A 21,851-nucleotide genomic window follows, 5' to 3' on the forward strand; every position below is an offset into this window, starting at 1 on the left:
CCCTAACCCCCTGAACCCTAACCTAGCCCGGACCCTGGCATTCAGTGAACAACAGGCAACTCCATATGTTTACAATCAATCAATAAATTAATAAATTAATAAAACCAATAATAAATAATGATTTCTATGAAATTCTATCCTGTGCAGGATAGGACAGAGTAATGTTGATTATGGAGTCTAAAGCGCGTCAGGCTGCTCCTGTCTGTCGGTCCATCCGTCTGTCCATCCCTCAGTCGATCTATGGAGGTGAAGGGGGCTTAACTCTCTTCTTCATCTCTCCTCCTCGTCTTCCCCTCTCTCCGAGTATAGTATTTTTCCTCTCTCTCTCTCTCTCTCTCTCTCTCTCTCTCTCTCTCTCTCTCTCTCTCTCTCTCTCTCTCTCTCTCTCTCTCTCTCTCTCTCTCTCTCTCTCTCTCTCTCTCTCTCTCTCTCTCTCTCTCTCTCTCTCTCTCTCTCTCTCTCTCTCTCTCTCTCTCTCTCTCTCTCTCTCTCTCTCTCTCTCTCTCTCTCTCTCTCTCTCTCTCTCTCTCTCTCTCTCTCTCTCATACAGCAGTCTCCAGATCTTCGTGAGAGACAGTGGTAGGGTGCTGTTTGCTGGTCAGGTAGGAGGCCAGCTCTTGGTCCCCCGCGTTACGAGCTTGCTCCACTGGCGTCTTACCCTGTGAACACACACAGACACACACACACACACACGTGTGGTTACTTACACTCCACTAAACAAACTCTCTCTTATGTGCTCGCTTGCCTTTGTGCGTGCGTGTCTGTATGTGTTTGTGCGGTGCGGTACAAGTGTGTGTGTGTGTACTGTGTGTGTGTGTGTGTGTGTGTGTGTGAGGTTCTAACCTTCAAATTGGTCTTGATGAGGGAAGCTCCGGAGTCCATGAGAAGACGACACACAGCGTGATGCTTCTGAGAGGCTGCTTTGTGCAAGGCAGTGTCTCCTCTGAAAACACACACATGAGCACACACTTCACGCAAGCTACAGGCTGCCTGATCAGTTTGAGGTATAGCAAAGTTACTTTAGGCACAGAAACAAGACATTCTTCAATGTTAGACCTTCAGATAGACAACAAAGCCATCAGACAGTGGGTGACTTACGTTTCTCTGTCAGTTAAATCCAGGAGCACCTTTGACCCTAAAAGAAAGTAAACAGAGCAAACATTTTAGGTTTGCAAAAAAGCTAATTTGACGGATGCAATAAGAAGCAACACACACGCACACACACACACACGGGCACACACTCACCGTGCTCCAGTATGAAGCAGACCACTTCAGTGTGTCCGTGCTGGGAGGCCAGGTGTAGTGCACTACAACCCCTAGAATCCCTCACCAGAAGGCTGGTCCCACGAAAGAAGCTGCCCGACAACTGAAAGAGAACCAGGAAGAACAAAGTTATAATAGAAACATATGTATCAACTTCAGTAGTGCATATTACATCAGGAATGACACTCAGAGGTTTGCTAGGGAGAAGGTAGAGATATCTAACCGTAGTCAGGTCCCCAGAGCAGGCAGCCGTCAACAGTTCTAGAGAACATAGACACCACTATCAGTTAGACAATGTTATAGGGTTACACATGAGTTAACAGGAATCATTCCCACTGTAAGGCAGGGTTTTTATAGATGAACAACTTGGGTTTAGAAATGTTCTTCTTTCAAAAGACGCAAAATATCCCACCTTGTTCCTCAGATGTCAGAGGGCTCCTGTACCAGAGAGACAAATAGATGAGAGGACTGCAACTCTCAACATGAAATAACGTTATAGGTGTGTGTGTGTGTGTGTGTGTGTGTGTGTGTGTGTGTGTGTGCATGCATGTGTTTACACATCTGTGTATGTGAGTGTGTGGGTCTCTCTCGCTCTCCCTCTTTCTCTGTCTCTCACCCAGAGTTGGGCTCCACCACCAGGTCAGGCATTCCTGTGGCATGTCCCCCCGCTAGTCCATCGTGGTCCAGGATAAACACCTCTTCCTGGCAGATTTCTGTCACATAGTGCAGGTGCTCCTGGGCCTTGTCTATACGGTAGAAACGGTCCGCAGACGTAGCTGGGGAAAGGAGACTTTGTTTAGAGAGATGATGTGAAAGGAGAGAACAGTTTCATGTCACACAGTCAATGTTTTACAGTCACACTGTTATACCGCGTTACCAAACCTTATTTAGAGACTTTAGAGTCCCACTTTACATAAGGAATAACGTCTGGAGATATGCGTATATACAAGTAGGCTAAAGCTCTGGCTCATTTACATAAATTTGATTCATGTTTTGACCAAGTTTTGACCCTAGGTGAGTGATGTCACTGAGTGAAGTCACTCACAGTCCAGGAAGCTCCAGTTAGGGGACAGTCTGTGGGCGGAGCCTGGTCGCGGTAGACCTCGACACTCATCCTACAGAAAGGGGAGGGAAGGGATGGGCAGTTCAATAATGACTCATTGATAACATAGTCAAACATAATAGATTGAAAGATAGACAGATAGGAACCTGGTAATGCACTTGGTGGCCAGCAGATGGAGCCTGATGAAGATCCTGTTAGAAACAGGAAACCCAGCAGTGTTTCAGAAAATAGAACAACCATCATAGCCAAATCATATTGGTGTGAGTGTGTCTGCCTGTGTGTGCATGTGTGTATGCAAGCGTGTCGCGTGTGCGCACGTGTGTGTGTTCTCACCTCCTGTAGCCTGTCTATGTAGAGTCTACAGGTCTCCAGGTCACAGTCCCCTCTCACCACCACAATCCCCACAGCGATCGCTGCAACACACACACGCACACACACATACATACTTTATTAACGTCTTTCCTAGCTGCAGGACACACATGGACGCTTCATCAAAGACACACACACACACTCACAGATGTCTCGGAGTCGTTCCTTGTCGAACTGTAGTCTGTCGTAGTCCTGCAGACTGATACGGTTGACTCTGAGGCGCAGGCGCTCGGGGACAGCATGGGGGCTGGAGGAACACATACACACGCACGTTGAAATGTCTCAATCAACATTAGGTATTGCTTTATTTTTTTCTGTTCAGTACCGGAACAAATAGGATGTGTGTATTTTTACTTTTTCATTGATTGCGATCTAGCTATGCCAGGATAGAGTACACTGTGCTACATATACTGTAGCCACAACAGTACAGAGCAGGACAGGGTGGACTCACACAGAGACAGACACCAGGAGACAGCACACTAACAGGTTAGAAGGGTTCAGCATGCAGCAGCAACCATATAATTTCGACATTAGACACACTTACTGTATACGGTACACTACACACATAAACATAAAAAAATTACTTAACTCTCTTTTTCTCACTCAGTTTCTCTCCATCTTTCTCTCTCTCAGACACTCTCACACACACACACACACACACACACACACACATACACACACACACACACACACACACACACAGGGTTCAGGTACTTACACAGAGAAGGAGTCAGGGGGAGCAGAAAGGCGGCGCAGGTCTGCTGCACACACTTTCTGAATACTGCAGTCGTACACACACACAACAGGGTAGGGCGAGTGAGGGGATAACACCGGCCCGGAGGGGAGTCAGGTAAGTATCAAGGAAAGAGAGAGGGACAGAGGAGTAGACATGAAGGTGAGAATAGAGGGAAGATAGACAATATGAAAAGGAGAGGAGGGGATGAAGACATGGAGGAAGCCCATGACAGACAGTAGTATTGCAGAACACTGAGACAACAACACAGCTTTAGTTACTGTAGATGAGTAGAACCACACTGAGTAAAGAACAACACACACAGTGGCAGCTAGATACACACACAGGTATTAGTGCTGTTGGGACGATCTGGTAACAGGTGGTAGTAAGCGGAACAGATGGTTAGAGGAGAAACTAACAGTGTGAAGGGATTATAATGAGAGACATCCCTGAATAAAACCAAGAAATGGAACTGTGGGTGTGTACAGCAGCAGTGGGTTTACACCTTGAGAGATGTTACACTAAGGCAGCGCCTAGTTTGACCCTGTTTCTCCTTGGTGTATGCTTCTTTCCAATAGAATGCAAGCACGGCATCAAAACTAGCACTGGTTATCTTTCTTGTAATCGGTGTAAACGTACACTCATAGTGTCCATTATGTGTGCCCTGGGAGCTATGTGACTCACTCACTAGGTCTTTACCCTTCTGTACGCCGCTGGCTTAGTTCCACAGGAAGAGGGAGTGTGTGTGATTCACTGAGTCAGCTCGGGGATTCGAACCAGCGACCGTTCGGTTACTGGTCTTCACCGCTAGGCTACCTGCCGCCATTCTAGTTAGAGAGGGTATGTTTGATTCACTCGTTGAGTGAGGGCAGTGAGGTTTTGATCCCTAGTTCTATGTTGGCCTGTGTGTGTGTGTGTGTGTGTGACTCACTCATTGAGCAGGGGTACTGAGGTGCGTCTCTTGCTCTTCTGTACCATGTTGGCCTGGTTGCGTAGGGAGATCCGGAGGGTTGAGGGGGCCAAGCGACACGGCTCTCCATCCACCTACACACACACACACACACACACACACACACACACACACACACACACACACACACACACACACACACACACACACACATACATACTGCTTATCAAAACACAGTCTGACTGGCGGTTGTATTCCTGTAGTCTAGGACTGTGTTGTATTTCTGTAGCATGGGCCTGTGTTGTATTTCTGTAGCATGGGCCTGTGTTGTATCTCTGTAGCATGGGCCTGTGTTGTATCTCTGTAGCATGGGCCTGTGTTGTATCTCTGTAGCATGGGCCTGTGTTGTATCTCTGTAGCATGGGCCTGTGTTGTATCTCTGTAGCATGGGCCTGTGTTGTATCCCTGTATAGTGTGGGTCTGTGTTATACACTCACAGGCCAGTTTATTAGGTACACCCATCTAGTACCGGGTCGGACCCCCCTTTGCCTCCAGAACAGCCTGAATTCTTTGCGGCATTCTACAACGTGTCGGAAATGTTCGACAGGGATGTTGGTCCATGGTAACGCGGTGGCATCATGCTCTATTGGGTTGAGTTCTGGGGACTGCGCAGGCCACTCAAGTAAACTGAACTCGCAGTCATGTTCCAGGCAATGTTTTTCCACTCCTCAATTGTCCAGTGTTGGTGATCGCGTGCCCACTGGAGCCGTTTCTTCTTTTTAGCTGATAGGAGTGGAACCCTATGTGGTCGTCTGCTGCAATAGCCCATCTGTGACACTGATGTTGTGCGTTCCGAGATGCCGTTCTGCACACACGTTCTGCACTGTTATTTGTCTGTTTGTGGCTGGCCTGTTAGCTTGCACGATTCTTGCCATTCTCCTTCGACTTCTCTCATTAACAAGCTGTTTTCGCCATCAGTGCTGCCGCTGACTGGATGTTTATTGTTTGTCGCACCATTCTCTGTAAACCCTAGACACTGTCGTGCGTGAAATGCCCAGGAGGGCGGTCGTTTCTGACATACTGGATCTGCCGTGTCTGGTACCGACAATCATACCACGCTCAAAGTCACTTAGGTCACTAGTTTTGCCCATTCTAACGTTCAATCGAACAGTAACTGAACACCTCAAAGCCTGTCTGCCTGCTTTATATAGCAAGCCACGGCCACGTGACTCTCTGTCTGTAGGAGCGATCCATTTTCTGAAACGGTTGGTGTACATAATAAACTGACCAGTGAGTCTGTAGCATGCACTGTAAACCCCAATGTGCTGTCATTACTCAAAACATTTGAAGAAACCCGTTGCACTTAATATATCTGAATAGTTACTTAAAGTGATTTTATGGTCATTACTCAAACCGATAGAGCCACTGCAACCCTAGGGGGTTGATTTGAGTTGTATCAGCTTGAAAAAAAGATCACTAAGCCACGCCACCAATATAATTTCCCAGAGTGCCTTGCCTTTTCGAGTGAATTGTAGAGTTAACACCGATGACTGTATTTGTTAGTGACAGAGACATGGTTGTTGAATTTGTTAATTTTCAGTCCTGTGGCCTTCACCAAGTGAGTTCCTAGGTGAATGTTACCATTATAATTAAACTCTTTATGACAATACATCACATAAGGCCTTATTTTGAGGCCTAGCTTTACCCTAATACAGCGGCCTGAAACTCATGGTTTCCAGGCCACATTAGGTCCGCAAATAGGGTTGGAAAGTTCCAGTAATTTTTACAAAATTTCCCAGATTTTCTAAAAACCTTGGTTGAAGTATTTCCAGGAATCTTCCAACCAGAACTTCTGGAAAACCTGGAAAATGTACCAGAATTTTGCAACCCTACCTGCAAACCACATTATGCTGGCTTGCAAAATGATGTGTAATTCCTATTGGAATCCAGCCAGAGTTAGGATATCCAACAGTTTTATTCACCCGCAACCTGCTTTCATAATGACTGCAAGGGTTCAGAACAGTGTGAGGAGACTACCTAAGCCATTTAAACTGGAACAACATTTCAGTAACGGGTGCAAAAAATCTATGTTATTTATCTTTGTGTAACATAAGATGAATCAATCAATCACTCAATGTACATGTAAAAACACAGATATTAAAAATAATTTCAATAAAATCGACCTGCAGTAGAGCATGCTGGGGAAAAAAGTTTTTTTGTTATCATAACTTACATAAATTGAGTTGATGTGACTTCTCATTTAGATTTGAGTTAGTACCGCACAAACATTTTAGGTAATAATGAGTTTTCATTTACTTTGAGTTCAACTTACTAGAAGTATTTGAGTTAAAAATGCCTTGGTTTTACAGTGTGGGCCTGTGTTCTATCTCTGTAGTCTAGGACTGTGTTGTATCCAATTATTTATTTATACATTAGATGACTTCCAGGGGGCACTGTTTTGAAGTCACCGCGCCTCCTTCTTGGCACTCCCCCACCGGTGTAAAAAATAATTCATAAGCTATAGAAATGCATTTATGAATGTCTACATTTGTTTTTGCTACATTTATTATATTACAGACACCTTAATGCATACTTTTAAATGATATTATGTGAGCTAAACATAAAAATTAAAAATTAAAAAATATATAAAAACATTTTCCTTAAAGTATAATTTATAGAAAGTTGTAATGTTACTGTCCCCAATACAACAACAAAAACACTTAAATACATCACATTTTCTAAATTTTCTAATTACATGTACTTAATTTTCTAATTACATGAATTCCATTCATTCCTATGGAGGACTGCTCGTTCTGGGGAGTGCCAATTTGGCCGACCGGTGGCTTCAAACCCTCTCACTGGCCAATACATAGTATCAGCAATCCAGGGTCTATATACATAATTGGTTGTATTGCTAGTGTGGGCCTGTGTTATATATCTTTAGTATGGGCCTGTGTTGTATCCATTTAGTGTTGGCCTGTGTGATATCTCACCTGTACAGCGATGGTTTTAAAGGTGGTCAGAGTCACCTCTCTACACTGGTGCAGCCTCTCACCATGACCTCCTACCTGCAGTGCCGCCTAGGGGACAGGAAGAGGAATTACACTATTTTGTTTAGAGTCACAAACACTCTCTCACGCACACACACACACACACACACGCACTCACACACACACACACACTCACAAACAAACACTCTCTCTCTCTCTCACACACAGACACACACAGACATACACACACACACATACACTCACAAACAAACACTCTCTCGCTCTCTCACACACAGACACACACACACACAAACACACACACACACTCACAAACACACACTCACAAGGGAGGACATGGTGAAGCCGATGACTTCGATACAGCCGTCGTCATGGCGCTGAGGCTCAAAGTCCCGGTGGTCTCCTGTGTTCCCCCACGGCATGGTGCCTGCACAGTACCTACACACACACACACACACACACACACACACACACACACACACACACACACACACACACACACACACACACACACACACACACATACACACACACACACACACACAAACACACACAGAGACACACAGACACACAAACACACACACTTTTTAAAACACACATAATCCTCAAACACTACATCACAAAAACACACAGTATGGTGCATGCATAATACTATCGGTAGGTTATGGACAGACAACAGATCTATCAACACCGTCAGATAGAAAAAGGTGACCTGGGATGGGGGATTGGGTGAAAAGCTACCTGGGAATGTTTAAGAAGACGATGCACTGGAACTTCTGTTCCTGGATCTTAGGAGTGAGATCTGTCCCGTCACACTGGTACAGAGAAAAATAAGTTAATGGAGTACAGTCAATTAATGTAGAGCGATTCCAGTTCCTAACCCAGGGACCAGTCCAGTGGCAGGTTTATTATCAGGCTGTCAGGGCCTTCTAATCCAAACTGTCAGCCTGTGACACTGTGTGTGTGTGTGTGCGTGTGTGTGTGACACTCACCACCACTCTGACGTGTTTAGACAAATCCCTGGAGCTCCTCTGGAGGAAGTCAGAGAATGCAGCCTGAGAGGAAGCAGAGACAACTCATTACATTCTATATACACCTTTCTCCATCTCTCTCTACACCTCTCCCTCTCTCTCTATTCCCTCCCTCCAAATCCCTCCACATCCCTCTCCTCAGCCCTTTCCCTCCTCGCCCCATTTAGTAATGTGGTGTTAAGTCTGTCAGGTACTCACCCCTGCATAGAACATCTTGTTGCGGAAGCGGCTGTTGAATTTCTCAGGGTTGGCTTCTGCAGGGAGGAGGAGAGATACAACAGTTACAGTCTGTGTCCTACTGTAGTCAGACAGCTAAAGGAATAATGCTTATAGTCCTGAGAGACAGTACTGCTCACCTCTGGATTCGTGGAACTCCAGTGTAACGTGGGCATCGAAGCCCAGGCTGAAGTAGTTGTTGAACACATTCAGTGGGAGCTGGAGACATACAGAGAGATGTAGAGAGTGAAAAAGAGGGGAGCACACACAAAAGAGGTACAAAAAGGTTGAACTATGCTTTCACTCCCCGTCCCCATCTCTCACCCCTTCCTTGACCATTCATCCCTCCCCCCTTGACCCCTAACCCCAGACTGACCTTCTGTGTGCCCTCCTCCGGCTGGGCGGGGCTTCTCTCCACCTGAAGGTTCCATCTGTCTAGCTGCACTACAGAGCCGTCCTCCACCTGACACAGTACCTTGGACACCGGCTCGTCTGTATAACCCTACACAGTGAGAGACAGGTTATAACCCTACAGAGACAGAGACAGAGACAGAGACAGAGAGACAGAGAGACAGAGAGACAGAGAGACAGAGAGACAGAGAGACACAGAGACACAGAGACACAGAGACACAGAGAGAGAGAGAGAGAGAAAATACTACACAGAGAGATAGAAAAGGTTATAATCCCACACAGAGAGAGAAAAGGTTATAACCCTACACAGAGAGAGAGAGACAGGTTCCTTCAGGTAAACTGATCTCATTGATATGCCTTTAAACTGAAGCTTGAGACAAAGGGAATGGGAATAGGACAATAATAACATTTCAAGTGTTAGAAAGAGAATGAGAGTGACGTATCCAGGACAGAGGTCAGACTGTTTACCGCCTACACAGTCAGACGGGCGGACACACACATGCACATATGCACACACACACACACACACACGCACACACAAACACACACACACACAGTGACAGAGTAATGAAGGGCTTTTAAGCAAATAAGAACCTATTATGTCTGTCTCTCTGTCACAGTAATAACCATTATAGCCCTAACACAGCTGAGGCATCACATACAGTATTCAATAGCCATGTACATTAACACACAATAAAACCCTAACAAATCTGCTGCAGTGGATTCTTCTCTTATTATTAATAAGCAAATGTTCAAATCAAATTGTATTTCTCACATACTTGGTAAACAACAGGTGTAGACTAACAGTAGAATGCTTACTTACAGGTCGTTTTCCAACAATGCAGAGTTAAGATAAATATAAAAATGATAAAATAAAAATATAAATAGTGACAAGAGGAATAAATACAGAGTGAATAATGAATAACAATGATGAGTACAAATAGCATGGCTATATACAGGGAGTACTGAGTCAATGTGCAGGGGTACAAGGTAATTGAGGTAGCTACAGTATGTACAGTTGAAGTCGGAAGTTTACATACACTTAGGTTGGAGTCATTAAAACTCGTTTTTCAACCATTCCACAAAGTTCTTGTTAACAAACTATAGTTTTGGCAAGTCGGTTAGGACATCTACTTTGTTCATGACACAAGTAATTTTTGTAACAATTATTTACAGGCAGATTATTTCACTTACAATTCACTGTATCACAATTCCAGTGGGTCAGAAGTTTAAATACACTAAATTGACTGTGCCTTTAAACAGCTTGGAAAATTCCAGAAAATGATGTCATGGCTTTAGAAGCTTCTGAAAGGCTAATTGACATCATTTGAGTCAATTGGAGGTGTACCTGTGGATGTATTTCAAGGCCAACCTTCAAACTCAGTGCCTCTTTGCTTAACATCATGGGAAAATTAAAAAAAATCAGCCAAGACCTCAGAAAAAAAATTGTAGGCCTCCACAGGTCTAGTTCATCCTCGGAGCAATTTCCAAACGGCTGAAGGTACCACGTTCATCTGTACAAACAATAGTACGCAAGTATAAACACCATGGGACCACGCAGCCGTCATACCGCTCAGGAAGGAGACGCGTTCTGTCTCCTAGAGAGGAACGTACTTTGGTGCGAAAAGTGCAAATCAATCCCAGAACAACAGCAAAGTACCTTGTGAAGATGCTGGAGGAAACAGGTACAAAAGTATCTATATCCACAGTAAAACCAGTCCTATATCGACATAACCTGAAAGGCCGCTCATCAAGGAAGAAGCCACTGCTCCAAAACCGCCATAAAAAAAGCCAGACTACAGTTTGCAACTGCACATGGGGACAAAGATCATACTTTTTGGAGAAATGTCCTCTGGTCTAATGAAACAAAAATATATCTGTTTGCCATAATGACCATTGTTATGTTTGGAGGAAAAAGGGGGACGCTTGCAAGCTGAAGAACACCATCCCAACCGTGAAGCACGAGGGTGGCAGCATCATGCTGTGGGGGTGCTTTGCTGCAGGAGGGACTGGTGCGCTTCACAAAATAGATATCTTGAGTATCATGAGGAAGTTAAAGCTTAGTGGCAAATGGGTCTTCCAAATGGACAATGACCCCAAGCATACTTCCAAAGTTGTAGCAAAATGGCTTAAGGACAACAAAGTAAAGGTATTGGAGTGGCCATCACAAAGCCCTGACCTCAATCCTATAGAAAATTTGTGGGCATAACTGAAAAAGCGTGTGCGAGCAAGGAGGCCTACAAACCTGACTCAGTTACACCAGCTCTGTCAGGAGGAATGGGCCAAAATTCACCCAACTTATTGTGGGAAGCTTGTGGAAGGCTACCCGAAACGTTTGACCCAAGTTAAACAATTTAAAGGCAATGCTACCAAATACTAATTGAGTGTATGTAAACGTCTAACCCTCTGGGAATGTGATGAAAGAAATAAAAGCTTAAATAAATAATTCTCTCTACTATTATTCTGACATTTTACATTCTTAAAATAAAGTGGTGATCCTAACTGAACTAAGACAGGGAATTTCTACTAGGATTAAATGTCAGGAATTGTGAAAAACTGAGTTTAAATGTATTTGGCTAAGGTGTACGTAAACTTCCGACTTCAACTGTATATATAGGTAGGGGAAAAGCAACTAGGCAACGGGATAGATAATATACTGAGCTGTAGCAGCAGCGTATGTGGTGAGTGTGAAAATTTGTATGTATGAATGTGTATGTGCACGTGAGAGTGTGTTTGTGTGTGTGTGAGTGTGGCGTCAGTGTGCATGTGTTATGTGTGTGTGTGTGGCCGTACACTACCGGTCAAAAGTTTTAGAACACCTACTCATTTATTTTTTTTATTTTTTTATTTTTACTATTTTCTACATTGTAGAATAATAGTGAAGACATCAAAACTATGAAATAACACATATGGAATCATGTAGTAACCCCAAAAAGTGTTAAACAAATCAAAATATATTTTATATTTGAGATTCTTCAAATAGCCACCCTTTGCGTTGATGATATCTTTGCACACTTTTGGGATTCTCTCAACCAGCTTCACCTGGAATGCTTTTCCAACAGTCTTGAAGGAGTTACCACATATGCTGAGCACTTGTTGGCTGCTTTTCCTTCACTCTGCGGTCCGACTCATCCCACACCATCTCAATTTGGTTGAGGTCGGGTGATTGTGGAGGCCAGGTCATCTGATGCAGCACTCCATCACTCTCCTCCTTGGTAAAATAGCCCTTACACAGACTGGAGGTGTGTTGGGTCATTGTCCTGTTGAAAAACAAATTATAGTCCCAGTAAGCCCAAACCAGATGGGATGATGTGTTGCTGCAGAATGCTGTGGTAGCCATGCTGCTTAAGTGTGCCTTGAATTCACCAGCAACACCTCCTCCTCCTCCTCTATGATTTACGGTGGGAAATACACATGCGGAGATCATCCGTACACCCACACCGCGTCTCACAAAGACACGGCGGTTGGGACCAAAAATCTCCAATTTGGACTCCAGACCAAAGGACACATTTCCACCGGTCTAATGTCCATTGCTCGTGTTTCTTGGCCCAAGCAAGTCTCTTCTTATTATTGGTGTCCTTTAGTAGTGGTTTCTTTGTAGCAATTTGACCATGAAGGCCTGATTCACACAGTCTCCTCTGAACAGTTGATGTTGATGTGTCTGTTACTTGAACTCTGTTATTAAACATTTATTTGGGCTGCAATTTCTGAGGCTGGTAACTCTAATGAACTTTTCCTCTGCAGCAGAGGTAACTAGGTCTTCCATTCCTGTGGCAGTCCTCATGAGAGCCAGTTTCATCATAGCGCTTAATGTTTTTTGCGACTGCACTTGAAGAAAGTTCTTGAAATTTTCCAGTGACTGACCTTCATGTCTTAAAGTAATGATGGACTGTCGTTTCTCTTTGCTTATTTGAGCTGTTCTTGCCATAATATGGACTTGGTCTTTTACCAAATAGGGCTATCTTCTGTATACCACCCCTACCTTGTCACAACACAACTGATTGGCTCAAACGCATTAAGAAGGAAAGAAATTCCACAAATTAACTTTTAAGAAGGCACACCTGTTAATTCAAATGCATTCCAAGGGACTACCTCATGAAGCTGGTTGAGAGAAAGCCGAGAGTGTGCAAAGCTGTCATCAAGGCAAAGGTTGGCTATTTGAAGAATCTCAAAATATAAAATATATTTTGATTTGTTTAACACTTTTTTGGCTACTACATGATTCCATATGTGTTATTTCATTGTTTTGATGTCTTCACTATTATTCTACAACGTAGAAAATAGTAATAATAAATAAAAACCCTTGAATGAGTAGGTGTTCTAAAACTATTGACCAGTAGTGTATGCAGTGTTTATGTGTGTGTAAGTATGTGTGATTGTGTGGTTAGAGTCCAGTGTGTGTGCATAGAGTCCGTGCAAGAGAGTTAGTTAAAAAAGGGTCCGGGTAGCCATTTAATGACCTATTTAGCAGTCTTGTTCAGCAGTCTTATGGCTTGGGGGTAGAAGCTGTTCAGGGTCCTGTTGGTTCCAGACTTGGTGCACTGGTACCGATTGCCGTGTGGTAGCAGAGAGAACAGTGTATGGCTTTGGTGGCTGGAGTCTTTGACAATTGTTTGGGCCTTCCTCTGACACCACCTGGTATAGAGGTCCAGGCCCCACTGAGCTCGGCCTCAGTGATGTACTGGGCCGTACTCACCACCCTCTGTAGAGCCTTGCGGTTGGGTGCCTTGCAGTTATCATACCAAGCGGTGATGCAGCCAGTCAAGATGCTCTCAATGGTGCAGCTGTATAACTTTTAGAGGATCTGAGGGCCCATACAAAATCTTTTAAGCCTCCTGAGAGGGAAGAGGCATTGTCATGCCCTCTTCACGACTGTGCGGGTGTGTGTGGACCATGTTTATTCCTTATTGAATTACAGCCCCATCGATGTGGATGGGGGCGTGCTCGCCCCTCTGTTTCCTGTAGTCCACGATCAGCTCCTTTGTCTTGCTGACATTGAGGGAGAGGTTGTTGTCCTGGCACCACACTGCCAGGCCTCTGACCTCCTCCCTATAGGCTGCCTCATCGTCTTCGGTGATCAGTCCTAGCACAATCGTGTCATCAGCAAATTTGATGATGGTGTTGGAGTCGTGCATGGCCACGCAGTCGTGGGTGAACAGGGAGTACAGGAGGGGACTTAGCACACACCCCTGAGGGGCCCCCGTGTTGATGGTCAGTGTTGTTGCCTACCCTCATCGCCTGGGGGTGGCCTGTCCAGGTGGGAGAGGGCAGTGTGGAATGCAATAGAGACTACGTCATCTGTGGATATGTTGGGTTGGTATGTGAATTGGAGTGGGTCCAGGGTGTCTGGGATGATGGTGTTGATGTGAGCCATGACCAGCCTTTCAAAGCATTTCATGGCTATAGATGTGAGTGCTATGGGGCGATAGTCATTAAGGCAGGTTACATTGGTGTTCTTGGGCACAGGGACTAAGGTGGTCTGCTTGAAACAAGTTGGTATTACAGACTGTGTCAGGAAAATTGTGGAAATGTCAGTGAAGACACTTGCCAGCTGGTCAGCGCCTGCTCTGAGTACGCGCCTTGGTATTCCGTCTGGCCCCGTGGCCTTGCGAATGTTAACCTGTTTAAAGGTCTTACTCACATCGGCTACAGAGAATGAGATCACACAGAACAGCTGGTGCTCTCATGCATGGTTCAGTGTTGCTTGCCTCGAAGCGAGCATAGAAGGCATTTAGCTCGTTTGGTAGGCTAGCGTCCCTGGGCAGCTCGTGGTTGGGTTTCCCTTTGTAATCCATGATCGTTGACAAGCCCTGCCACATCCGTTGAGCATCAGAGCTGGTGTAGTAGGATTCGATCTTAGTCCTATATTGATGCTTTGCCTGTTTGATGGCTCGTCGGAGGTCATAGCGGGATTTCTTGTAAGTGTCCGGATTAGTGTCCCAGTGCTTGAAAGCGGCAGCTCTAGACTTTAGACGTCCTCGATGCACTTATTTATTCTGAAGAGAGACAGACAAACAATCTCTCCCTCATACTCTCTCTCTCTCGCTCGTCTCTTTCCTTTTCTCTTCTCCTCTAAGCATCTGAATGTGATTTCCATGCAGATTTGATGTTGTTGTCTGTAATGAATTATAATCACTGCTAATAAGCCTTCATATACACATCCCTCCTCTACTCCCCAAGAGCCTGGATGTGTTCTCTCTCTCTCTCTCTCTCTCTCTCTCTCTCTCTCTCTCTCTCTCTCTCTCTCTCTCTCTCTCTCTCTCTCTCTCTCTCTCTCTCTCTCTCTCTCTCTCTCTCTCTCTCTCTCTCTCTCTCTCTCTCTCTCTCTCTCTCTCTCTCTCTCTCTCTCTCTCTCTCTCTCTCTCTCTCTCTCTGTGGGTTCAGAGAGAACTCATTTATATTTAGGCAACGCTCATTAGAGCTACTGCTAATTAGCCTTAGCGCACACATACCCACACACACACACATCTCTGCACTGACTCAGGCAATTTGTGTCAGAGAAGGTAGCACTCTCACCAACAGGATACACACATACACAAACACGTACGGACACACACACACACACTAAGAGAGAGAGAGAGATGTCTCTGCACTGACTCAGGCAACAAAGGTTGTTTCACATCACATACACACACACACTTAGCTTTTGTGTCAGCGAACGTGCTGATGACAGCAGCACTCTCACCAACAGGACAAACACACATACACACACACACACACACACACACAGTGGCGCTGTGGCAGGTGCAGGAGAACAGAGAGAACAGGCTGTATGCTGATAAAACAGAGCAGACAGACAGAGTAGCAGCTATGAAAGGACAATCTAAAAGGACACAGACTCAAAGAGAACAGGACAATACCTGCAATAAACCACACTAATTACTGCTGCAATACAGCAGTTCTTTCAGTAAGGGTAGATAAGACAGAGTCTACTGTGTTGACTGTGCTATAGTTAGTAAGATGACTATATAGGGTCAGAGTCAGACAGAGGGCAATATATACAGTACAAACATCATGAGACACACACATGCATAGAGGGCACAAGGGCATGTGTCCCCTCTGCTTTACAATTTTTCAAATGTTAAATTAATTAACTTCATTTTTAAGCCCATGTTTTATCCAAATTATTTATAAAAAGATCTGTCAGCGGTATTTTGCGGAGGGGGCACACCGACTGGGCCAGGCAAAGAGTACCCCGCCCCCCACCCTATTCTCCCTAGTAAGTGGTTGCTTCCAGGGTGCACCACGGAGCAAAGATATGCTAGGCAGGACGCTAGATACTCTAGTGTGTGCAGACAGTATAGTCATTGGAGGAGGAGAAAGAGTGTAGAGTCACACAGACAGCGTTTGATTTGAGCTGCTGGTGATGAGCAGGACTCACAGGAGGTATGTTTGTAAATGAATGATCAAGCTATGTAGCCTATTGATTCCTTCTTGATTAATAAATACAATTAAATTGTTTTGTTCTTTCTCTGTTATACTAGCCACCTAGCAATGTTATGAAGTTGGCTTAAGCTAGCCAGCTAGATACAGTGGGGAAAAAAAGTATTTAGTCAGCCACCAATTGTGCAAGTTCTCCCACTTAAAAAGATGAGAGAGGCCTGTAATTTTCATCATAGGTACACGTCAACTATGACAGACAAATTGAGAATTTTTTTCTCCAGAAAATCACATTGTAGGATTTTTAATGAATTTATTTGCAAATTATGGTGGAAAATAAGTATTTGGTCACCTACAAACAAGCAAGATTTCTGGCTCTCACAGACCTGTAACTTCTTCTTTAAGAGGCTCCTCTGTCCTCCACTCGTTACCTGTATTAATGTCACCTGTTTGAACTTGTTATCAGTATAAAAGACACCTGTCCACAACCTCAAACAGTCACACTCCAAACTACACTATGGCCAAGACCAAAGAGCTGTCAAAGGACACCAGAAACAAAATTGTAGACCTGCACCAGGCTGGGAAGACTGAATCTGCAATAGGTAAGCAGCTTGGTTTGAAGAAATCAACTGCGGGAGCAATTATTAGGAAATGGAAGACATACAAGACCACTGATAATCTCCCTCGATCTGGGGCTCCACGCAAGATCTCACCCCGTGGGGTCAAAATGATCACAAGAACGGTGAGCAAAAATCCCAGAACCACACGGGGGGACCTAGTGAATGACCTGCAGAGAGCTGGGACCAAAGTAACAAAGCCTACCATCAGTAACACACTACGCCGCCAGGGACTCAAATCCTGCAGTGCCAGACGTGTCCCCCTGCTTAAGCCAGTACATGTCCAGGCCCGTCTGAAGTTTGCTAGAGTGCATTTGGATGATCCAGAAGAGGATTGGGAGAATGTCATATGGTCAGATGAAACCAAAATATAACTTTTTGGTAAAAACTCAACTCGTCGTGTTTGGAGGACAAAGAATGCTGAGTTGCATCCAAAGAACACCATACCTACTGTGAAGCATGGGGGTGGAAACATCATGCTTTGGGGCTGTTTTTCTGCAAAGGGACCAGGACGACTGATCCGTTTAAAGGAAAGAATGAATGGGGCCATGTATCGTGAGATTTTGAGTGAAAACCTCCTTCCATCAGCAAGGGCATTGAAGATGAAACGTGGCTGGGTCTTTCAGCATGACAATGATCCCAAACACACCGCCCGGGCAACGAAGGAGTGGCTTCGTAAGAAGCATTTCAAGGTCCTGGAGTGGCCTAGCCAGTCTCCAGATCTCAACCCCATAGAAAATCTTTGGAGGGAGTTGAAAGTCTGTGTTGCCCAGCGACAGCCCCAAAACATCACTGCTCTAGAGGAGATCTGCATGGAGGAATGGGCCAAAATACCAGCAACAGTGTGTGAAAACCTTGTGAAGACTTACAGAAAACGTTTGACCTGTGTCATTGCCAACAAAGGGTATATAACAAATTATTGAGAAACTTTTGTTATTTACCAAATACTTATTTTCCACCATAATTTGCAAATAAATTCATATAAAATCCTACAATGTGATTTTCTGTATATTTTTTTCTCATTTTGTCTGTCATAGTTGACGTGTACCTATGATGAAAATTACAGGCCTCTCTCATCTTTTTAAGTGGGAGAACTTGCACAATTGGTGGCTGACTAAATACTTTTTTCCCCCACTGTAGGTTCCCAATCTCCCAACCTCATTACTAGCTACCAAGGCATTTCAGGCTATCAATCAAGTTAGAGTAACTATCTTAGCTGGCATGCCTGCTGGCAAGGTTGCTAGACTTGAGAAAATACTAAAATGTACCAGTGTGACACTATATACCAGTGTGACAGTTGTACTAAACTCCTAAGGCAAAAATGTTCTTAAAGAATCAATGTGCATCATTAATTAAAATGACATTTGAACAGGTAAAGAGGTATGATTAGATAACCTATGCAGAAAAATATACATACTGAATTTTTTACATAGATTTAGGTATAATGATTATGGCTCTAGATTGCAGGGAAAATGTGTTTCAGGTGTTTTAAAAGTAAAAAATTAACTTACTTCCAGAGGGGGGCCAGCCCCTCTACAGTCCACCCCCCCTCCATCCTCACGTACTTCGTGCCCCCTCTAAAATAATGGGTGGATGACACCCCTGTGCGGGCACACACCAGCGCACACATGCCGCAAACAAACACACACGCACATCCACACACAAAGGGCAGCTTACCCCTCCCCAGTTGAGGGTCCTGGCGAGGTCATTTCCTGTCCCCAGAGGAAGTACAGCTACAGGCGGATGTGGGGTCATTCCTAACTCATCCAGAGCAGACAGGATCCACCCCACCTAAGACGAGCGAGCGAGAGAGAGAGAGTGAGAGAGCAGGGGGCGCTGTTAATGAAGTTCATTAATGCTGTGAATAATGTACAGGGGCCTGGGACATGTTAACTATGTCTGTGTGTGTTGTCACCAGGTGGAGCTGTGTTCACACACAGTAACACATATTGCACTGTCTATCATCTAGCACCCTCAAACTCAACTCTGGACCTCGAAGCCAGTTCCATTGCTTTTTTTTCATTGTTCCCCTCTAATCAGGGACTGATTTAGACCTGGGACACGAGGTGTGTCCAATTAATTATCAGGTAGAACAGAAAACCAACAGGTTCCAGACCTCGTAGGGTAAGAGTTGAAAACCCCTGACAGTAGCACTGCAAACATACAGAGCCATTGCTACAGACAGACAGGCAGGCAGGCAGACTCAGACTAACATTAGTAATAGCAGTTGTATTGCAGTAAAACAGTAATAACATGTTCATTCTCTCACCGTCCCGTCTCCTCCACAGGCCAGGATACGCAGGTTTGGCACTTTCCTGTACAACTCCAACCTGGGAGACAGGACGTACAGAGGTTAGGGTGTAGGAAATAGTGTATAGGGTGTAGTGTGTGGTATATAGGGTGTAGCATGCAGGGTGTAGTACTCACGCCTCTCTGAGTCCTCCCTGGGAGAGATCAAACACCTGGCGAGGGTTCAGGATCCACATAAACATCTGTAACACTTTAGTACCCTGAGACCCAGAGAGAGAGATGGAGGTTAGGGTCAGGGGTGAGGGATGAATGTAGCTAGGGGTTTGTGGGCCAGTAGTTAGGGTTATAGGTCAGGAATCATAGGTTAACTTACCTGGTTGCCTCCGCTCTTGGGGTTGACAAAGACTAGAACAGGTTTCATCAGAGGGGAAGCAAGGGGCTTCAGCATGAACGGACGCCACTTTGATTCCTAATGGTAGAAAAAGATATTAGCAAGAGTCTACCCCTTGTCAGCAAATAGAACAAGTTTGTACATACATCTCATAGAGGGGCAGAGAACAGTACTCACGTCAGTTCCTTTCTTACTGGTCCTTCTTTTAAACGATGTGCGTTTTTTCCTCCTTGTAGAGTTTTTGAACGAGTTCTGTGAGAGGGGAGAGAGAGAGAGAGAGAGAGAGAGACGCATTAAGGCATGCTCCACAGATCAACGCTAGAGCACACACAACACCCACACAGAGCTGTCTAGCTGCTGGTGTATGCTGAGGTCAGTTGAAGTTGACAGTAATAAGAAGAGACAGAAGACTCTAAAAGGAGTGTGTAAAGGAGTGTGTGAAGGAGTGTGTAAAGGAGTGTGTGAAGGAGTGTGTGAAGGAGTGTGTGCCCAAGCACGTGCGTCTCCTCCAATCCTGTCTGTTTGCCTGATGTGATGTGATGTGATGTGAAGGCTGCCTGTTGAACTGTGTGTGCTCTAGGGTTGAGCTGTGGTTGAGCTGTGTGCGTGTGTGAATCTGTGTCAGTTTTAGTGTGCGTGTGTTGTGTTCTCACCTGTGGCTTCCTGACTTTGATGATCCAGGAGGGGGGGACAATGACCCCGGCGTGGGCCCCAAGAGAACAGGGCTCCTCAATCTGATGTAGCTGGAAACATGTCACCTTGTTATGGAACTAAGGGGGAAAGGAGAGGAGAGGGCAGAGTGGGGAGAGGAGAGAGGGAGGAGAGGGGGTATAGACACTCTAATAGAGAACAACACACACACACACACAGCCCCAATACACACACAGACAAACACACAGACAAACACACAGACACTACTCACAGCTTGTTTGCACCAGGAGCAGCTGATGGCAACAATCTCTTTACTATGGAAGAACTTCTGCTGGAAGCTCTACAGGACACACCGGATTAGTCATGTTATTCATTCAGATATACAGTCGTGGTCAAAAGTTTTGAGAATGACACAAGTATTGGTCTTCACAAAGTTTGCTGCTTCAGTGTTTTTAGATATTTTTGTCAGATGTTACTATGGTATACTGAAGTATAATTACAAGCATTCCATAAGTGTCAAAGGCTTTTATTGACAATTACATTAAGTTTATGCAAAGAGTCAATATTTGCAGTGTTGACCCTCCTTTTTCAAGACCTCTGCAATCCGCCCTGGCATGATGTCAATTAACTTCTGGGCCACATCCTGACTGATGGCAGCCTATTCTTGCATAATCAATGCTTGGAGTTTGTCAGAATTTGTAGGTTTTTGTTTGTCCACCCGCCTCTTGAGGATTGACCACAAGTTCTCAATGGGATTAAGGTCTGGGGAGTTTCCTGGCCATGGACCCAAAATTTCGATGTTTTGTTCCCCGAACCACTTAGTTATCACTTTTGCCTTATGGCAAGGTGCTCCATCATGCTGGAAAAGGCATTGTTCGTCACCAAACTGTTCTTGGATGGTTGGGAGAAGTTGCTCTCTGAGGATGTGTTGGTACCATTCTTTATTCATGGCTGTGTTCTTAGGCAAAATTGTGAGTGAGCCCACTCCCTTGGCTGAGAAGCAACCCCACACATGAATGGTCTCAGGATGCTTTACTGTTGGCATGACACAGGACTGATGGTAGCGCTCACCTTGTCTTCTCCGGACAAGCTTTTTTCTGGATGCCCCAAACAATCGGAAAGGGGATTCATCAGAGAAAATGACTTTACCCCAGTCCTCAGCAGTCCAATCCCTGTACCTTTTTCAGAATATCAGTCTGTCCCTGATGTTTTTCCTGGAGAGAAGTGTCTTCCTCGCTGCCCTTCTTGACACCAGGCCATCCTCCAAAAGTCTTCGCCTCACTGTGCGTGCAGATGCACTCACACCTGCCTGCTGCCATTCCTGAGCAAGCTCTGCACTGGTGGTGCCCCGATCCCGCAGCTGAATCAACTTTAGGAGACGGTCTTGGCGCTTGCTGGACTTTCTTGGGCGCGCTGAAGCCTTCTTCACAACAATTGAACCTCTCTCCTTGAAGTTCTTGATGATCCAATAAATGGTTGATTTAGGTGCAATCTTACTAGCAGCAATATCCTTGCCTGTGAAGCCGTTTTAGTGCAAAGCAATGATGACGGCATGTGT

At 44.9% G+C, this 21,851-nt stretch overlaps 1 protein-coding gene across 1 annotated transcript in view; it reads right to left on the minus strand.

Moving 5' to 3' along the window:
- Nucleotides 1–519: 519 nt before the first annotated feature.
- Nucleotides 520–21,851, minus strand: part of dgki (diacylglycerol kinase, iota) — a 68,831-nt gene continuing 47,499 nt past the window's right edge. The window contains exons 7-33 of the mRNA XM_084175422.1: nucleotides 20,565–20,633; nucleotides 20,296–20,412; nucleotides 19,820–19,894; nucleotides 19,625–19,720; nucleotides 19,429–19,511; nucleotides 19,271–19,331; nucleotides 18,679–18,792; nucleotides 8,970–9,095; nucleotides 8,734–8,812; nucleotides 8,576–8,631; nucleotides 8,339–8,401; nucleotides 8,088–8,161; nucleotides 7,673–7,784; nucleotides 7,332–7,418; nucleotides 4,360–4,472; nucleotides 3,414–3,476; nucleotides 2,842–2,942; nucleotides 2,660–2,739; nucleotides 2,473–2,517; nucleotides 2,309–2,378; nucleotides 1,880–2,039; nucleotides 1,676–1,701; nucleotides 1,487–1,524; nucleotides 1,246–1,366; nucleotides 1,099–1,135; nucleotides 844–943; nucleotides 520–659 (exon numbers count right to left, since the gene is read on the minus strand). Coding sequence (XP_084031548.1) covers nucleotides 543–659; nucleotides 844–943; nucleotides 1,099–1,135; nucleotides 1,246–1,366; nucleotides 1,487–1,524; nucleotides 1,676–1,701; nucleotides 1,880–2,039; nucleotides 2,309–2,378; nucleotides 2,473–2,517; nucleotides 2,660–2,739; nucleotides 2,842–2,942; nucleotides 3,414–3,476; nucleotides 4,360–4,472; nucleotides 7,332–7,418; nucleotides 7,673–7,784; nucleotides 8,088–8,161; nucleotides 8,339–8,401; nucleotides 8,576–8,631; nucleotides 8,734–8,812; nucleotides 8,970–9,095; nucleotides 18,679–18,792; nucleotides 19,271–19,331; nucleotides 19,429–19,511; nucleotides 19,625–19,720; nucleotides 19,820–19,894; nucleotides 20,296–20,412; nucleotides 20,565–20,633 — 2,283 coding nt within the window. The 3' untranslated portion in view covers nucleotides 520–542. The remainder of the gene's footprint in view (nucleotides 660–843; nucleotides 944–1,098; nucleotides 1,136–1,245; nucleotides 1,367–1,486; nucleotides 1,525–1,675; nucleotides 1,702–1,879; nucleotides 2,040–2,308; nucleotides 2,379–2,472; nucleotides 2,518–2,659; nucleotides 2,740–2,841; nucleotides 2,943–3,413; nucleotides 3,477–4,359; nucleotides 4,473–7,331; nucleotides 7,419–7,672; nucleotides 7,785–8,087; nucleotides 8,162–8,338; nucleotides 8,402–8,575; nucleotides 8,632–8,733; nucleotides 8,813–8,969; nucleotides 9,096–18,678; nucleotides 18,793–19,270; nucleotides 19,332–19,428; nucleotides 19,512–19,624; nucleotides 19,721–19,819; nucleotides 19,895–20,295; nucleotides 20,413–20,564; nucleotides 20,634–21,851) is intronic.

The sequence above is a fragment of the Coregonus lavaretus genome, assembly GCF_964263955.1.
Source record: "Coregonus lavaretus genome assembly, chromosome: 13".
Taxonomy (NCBI): domain Eukaryota; kingdom Metazoa; phylum Chordata; class Actinopteri; order Salmoniformes; family Salmonidae; genus Coregonus; species Coregonus lavaretus.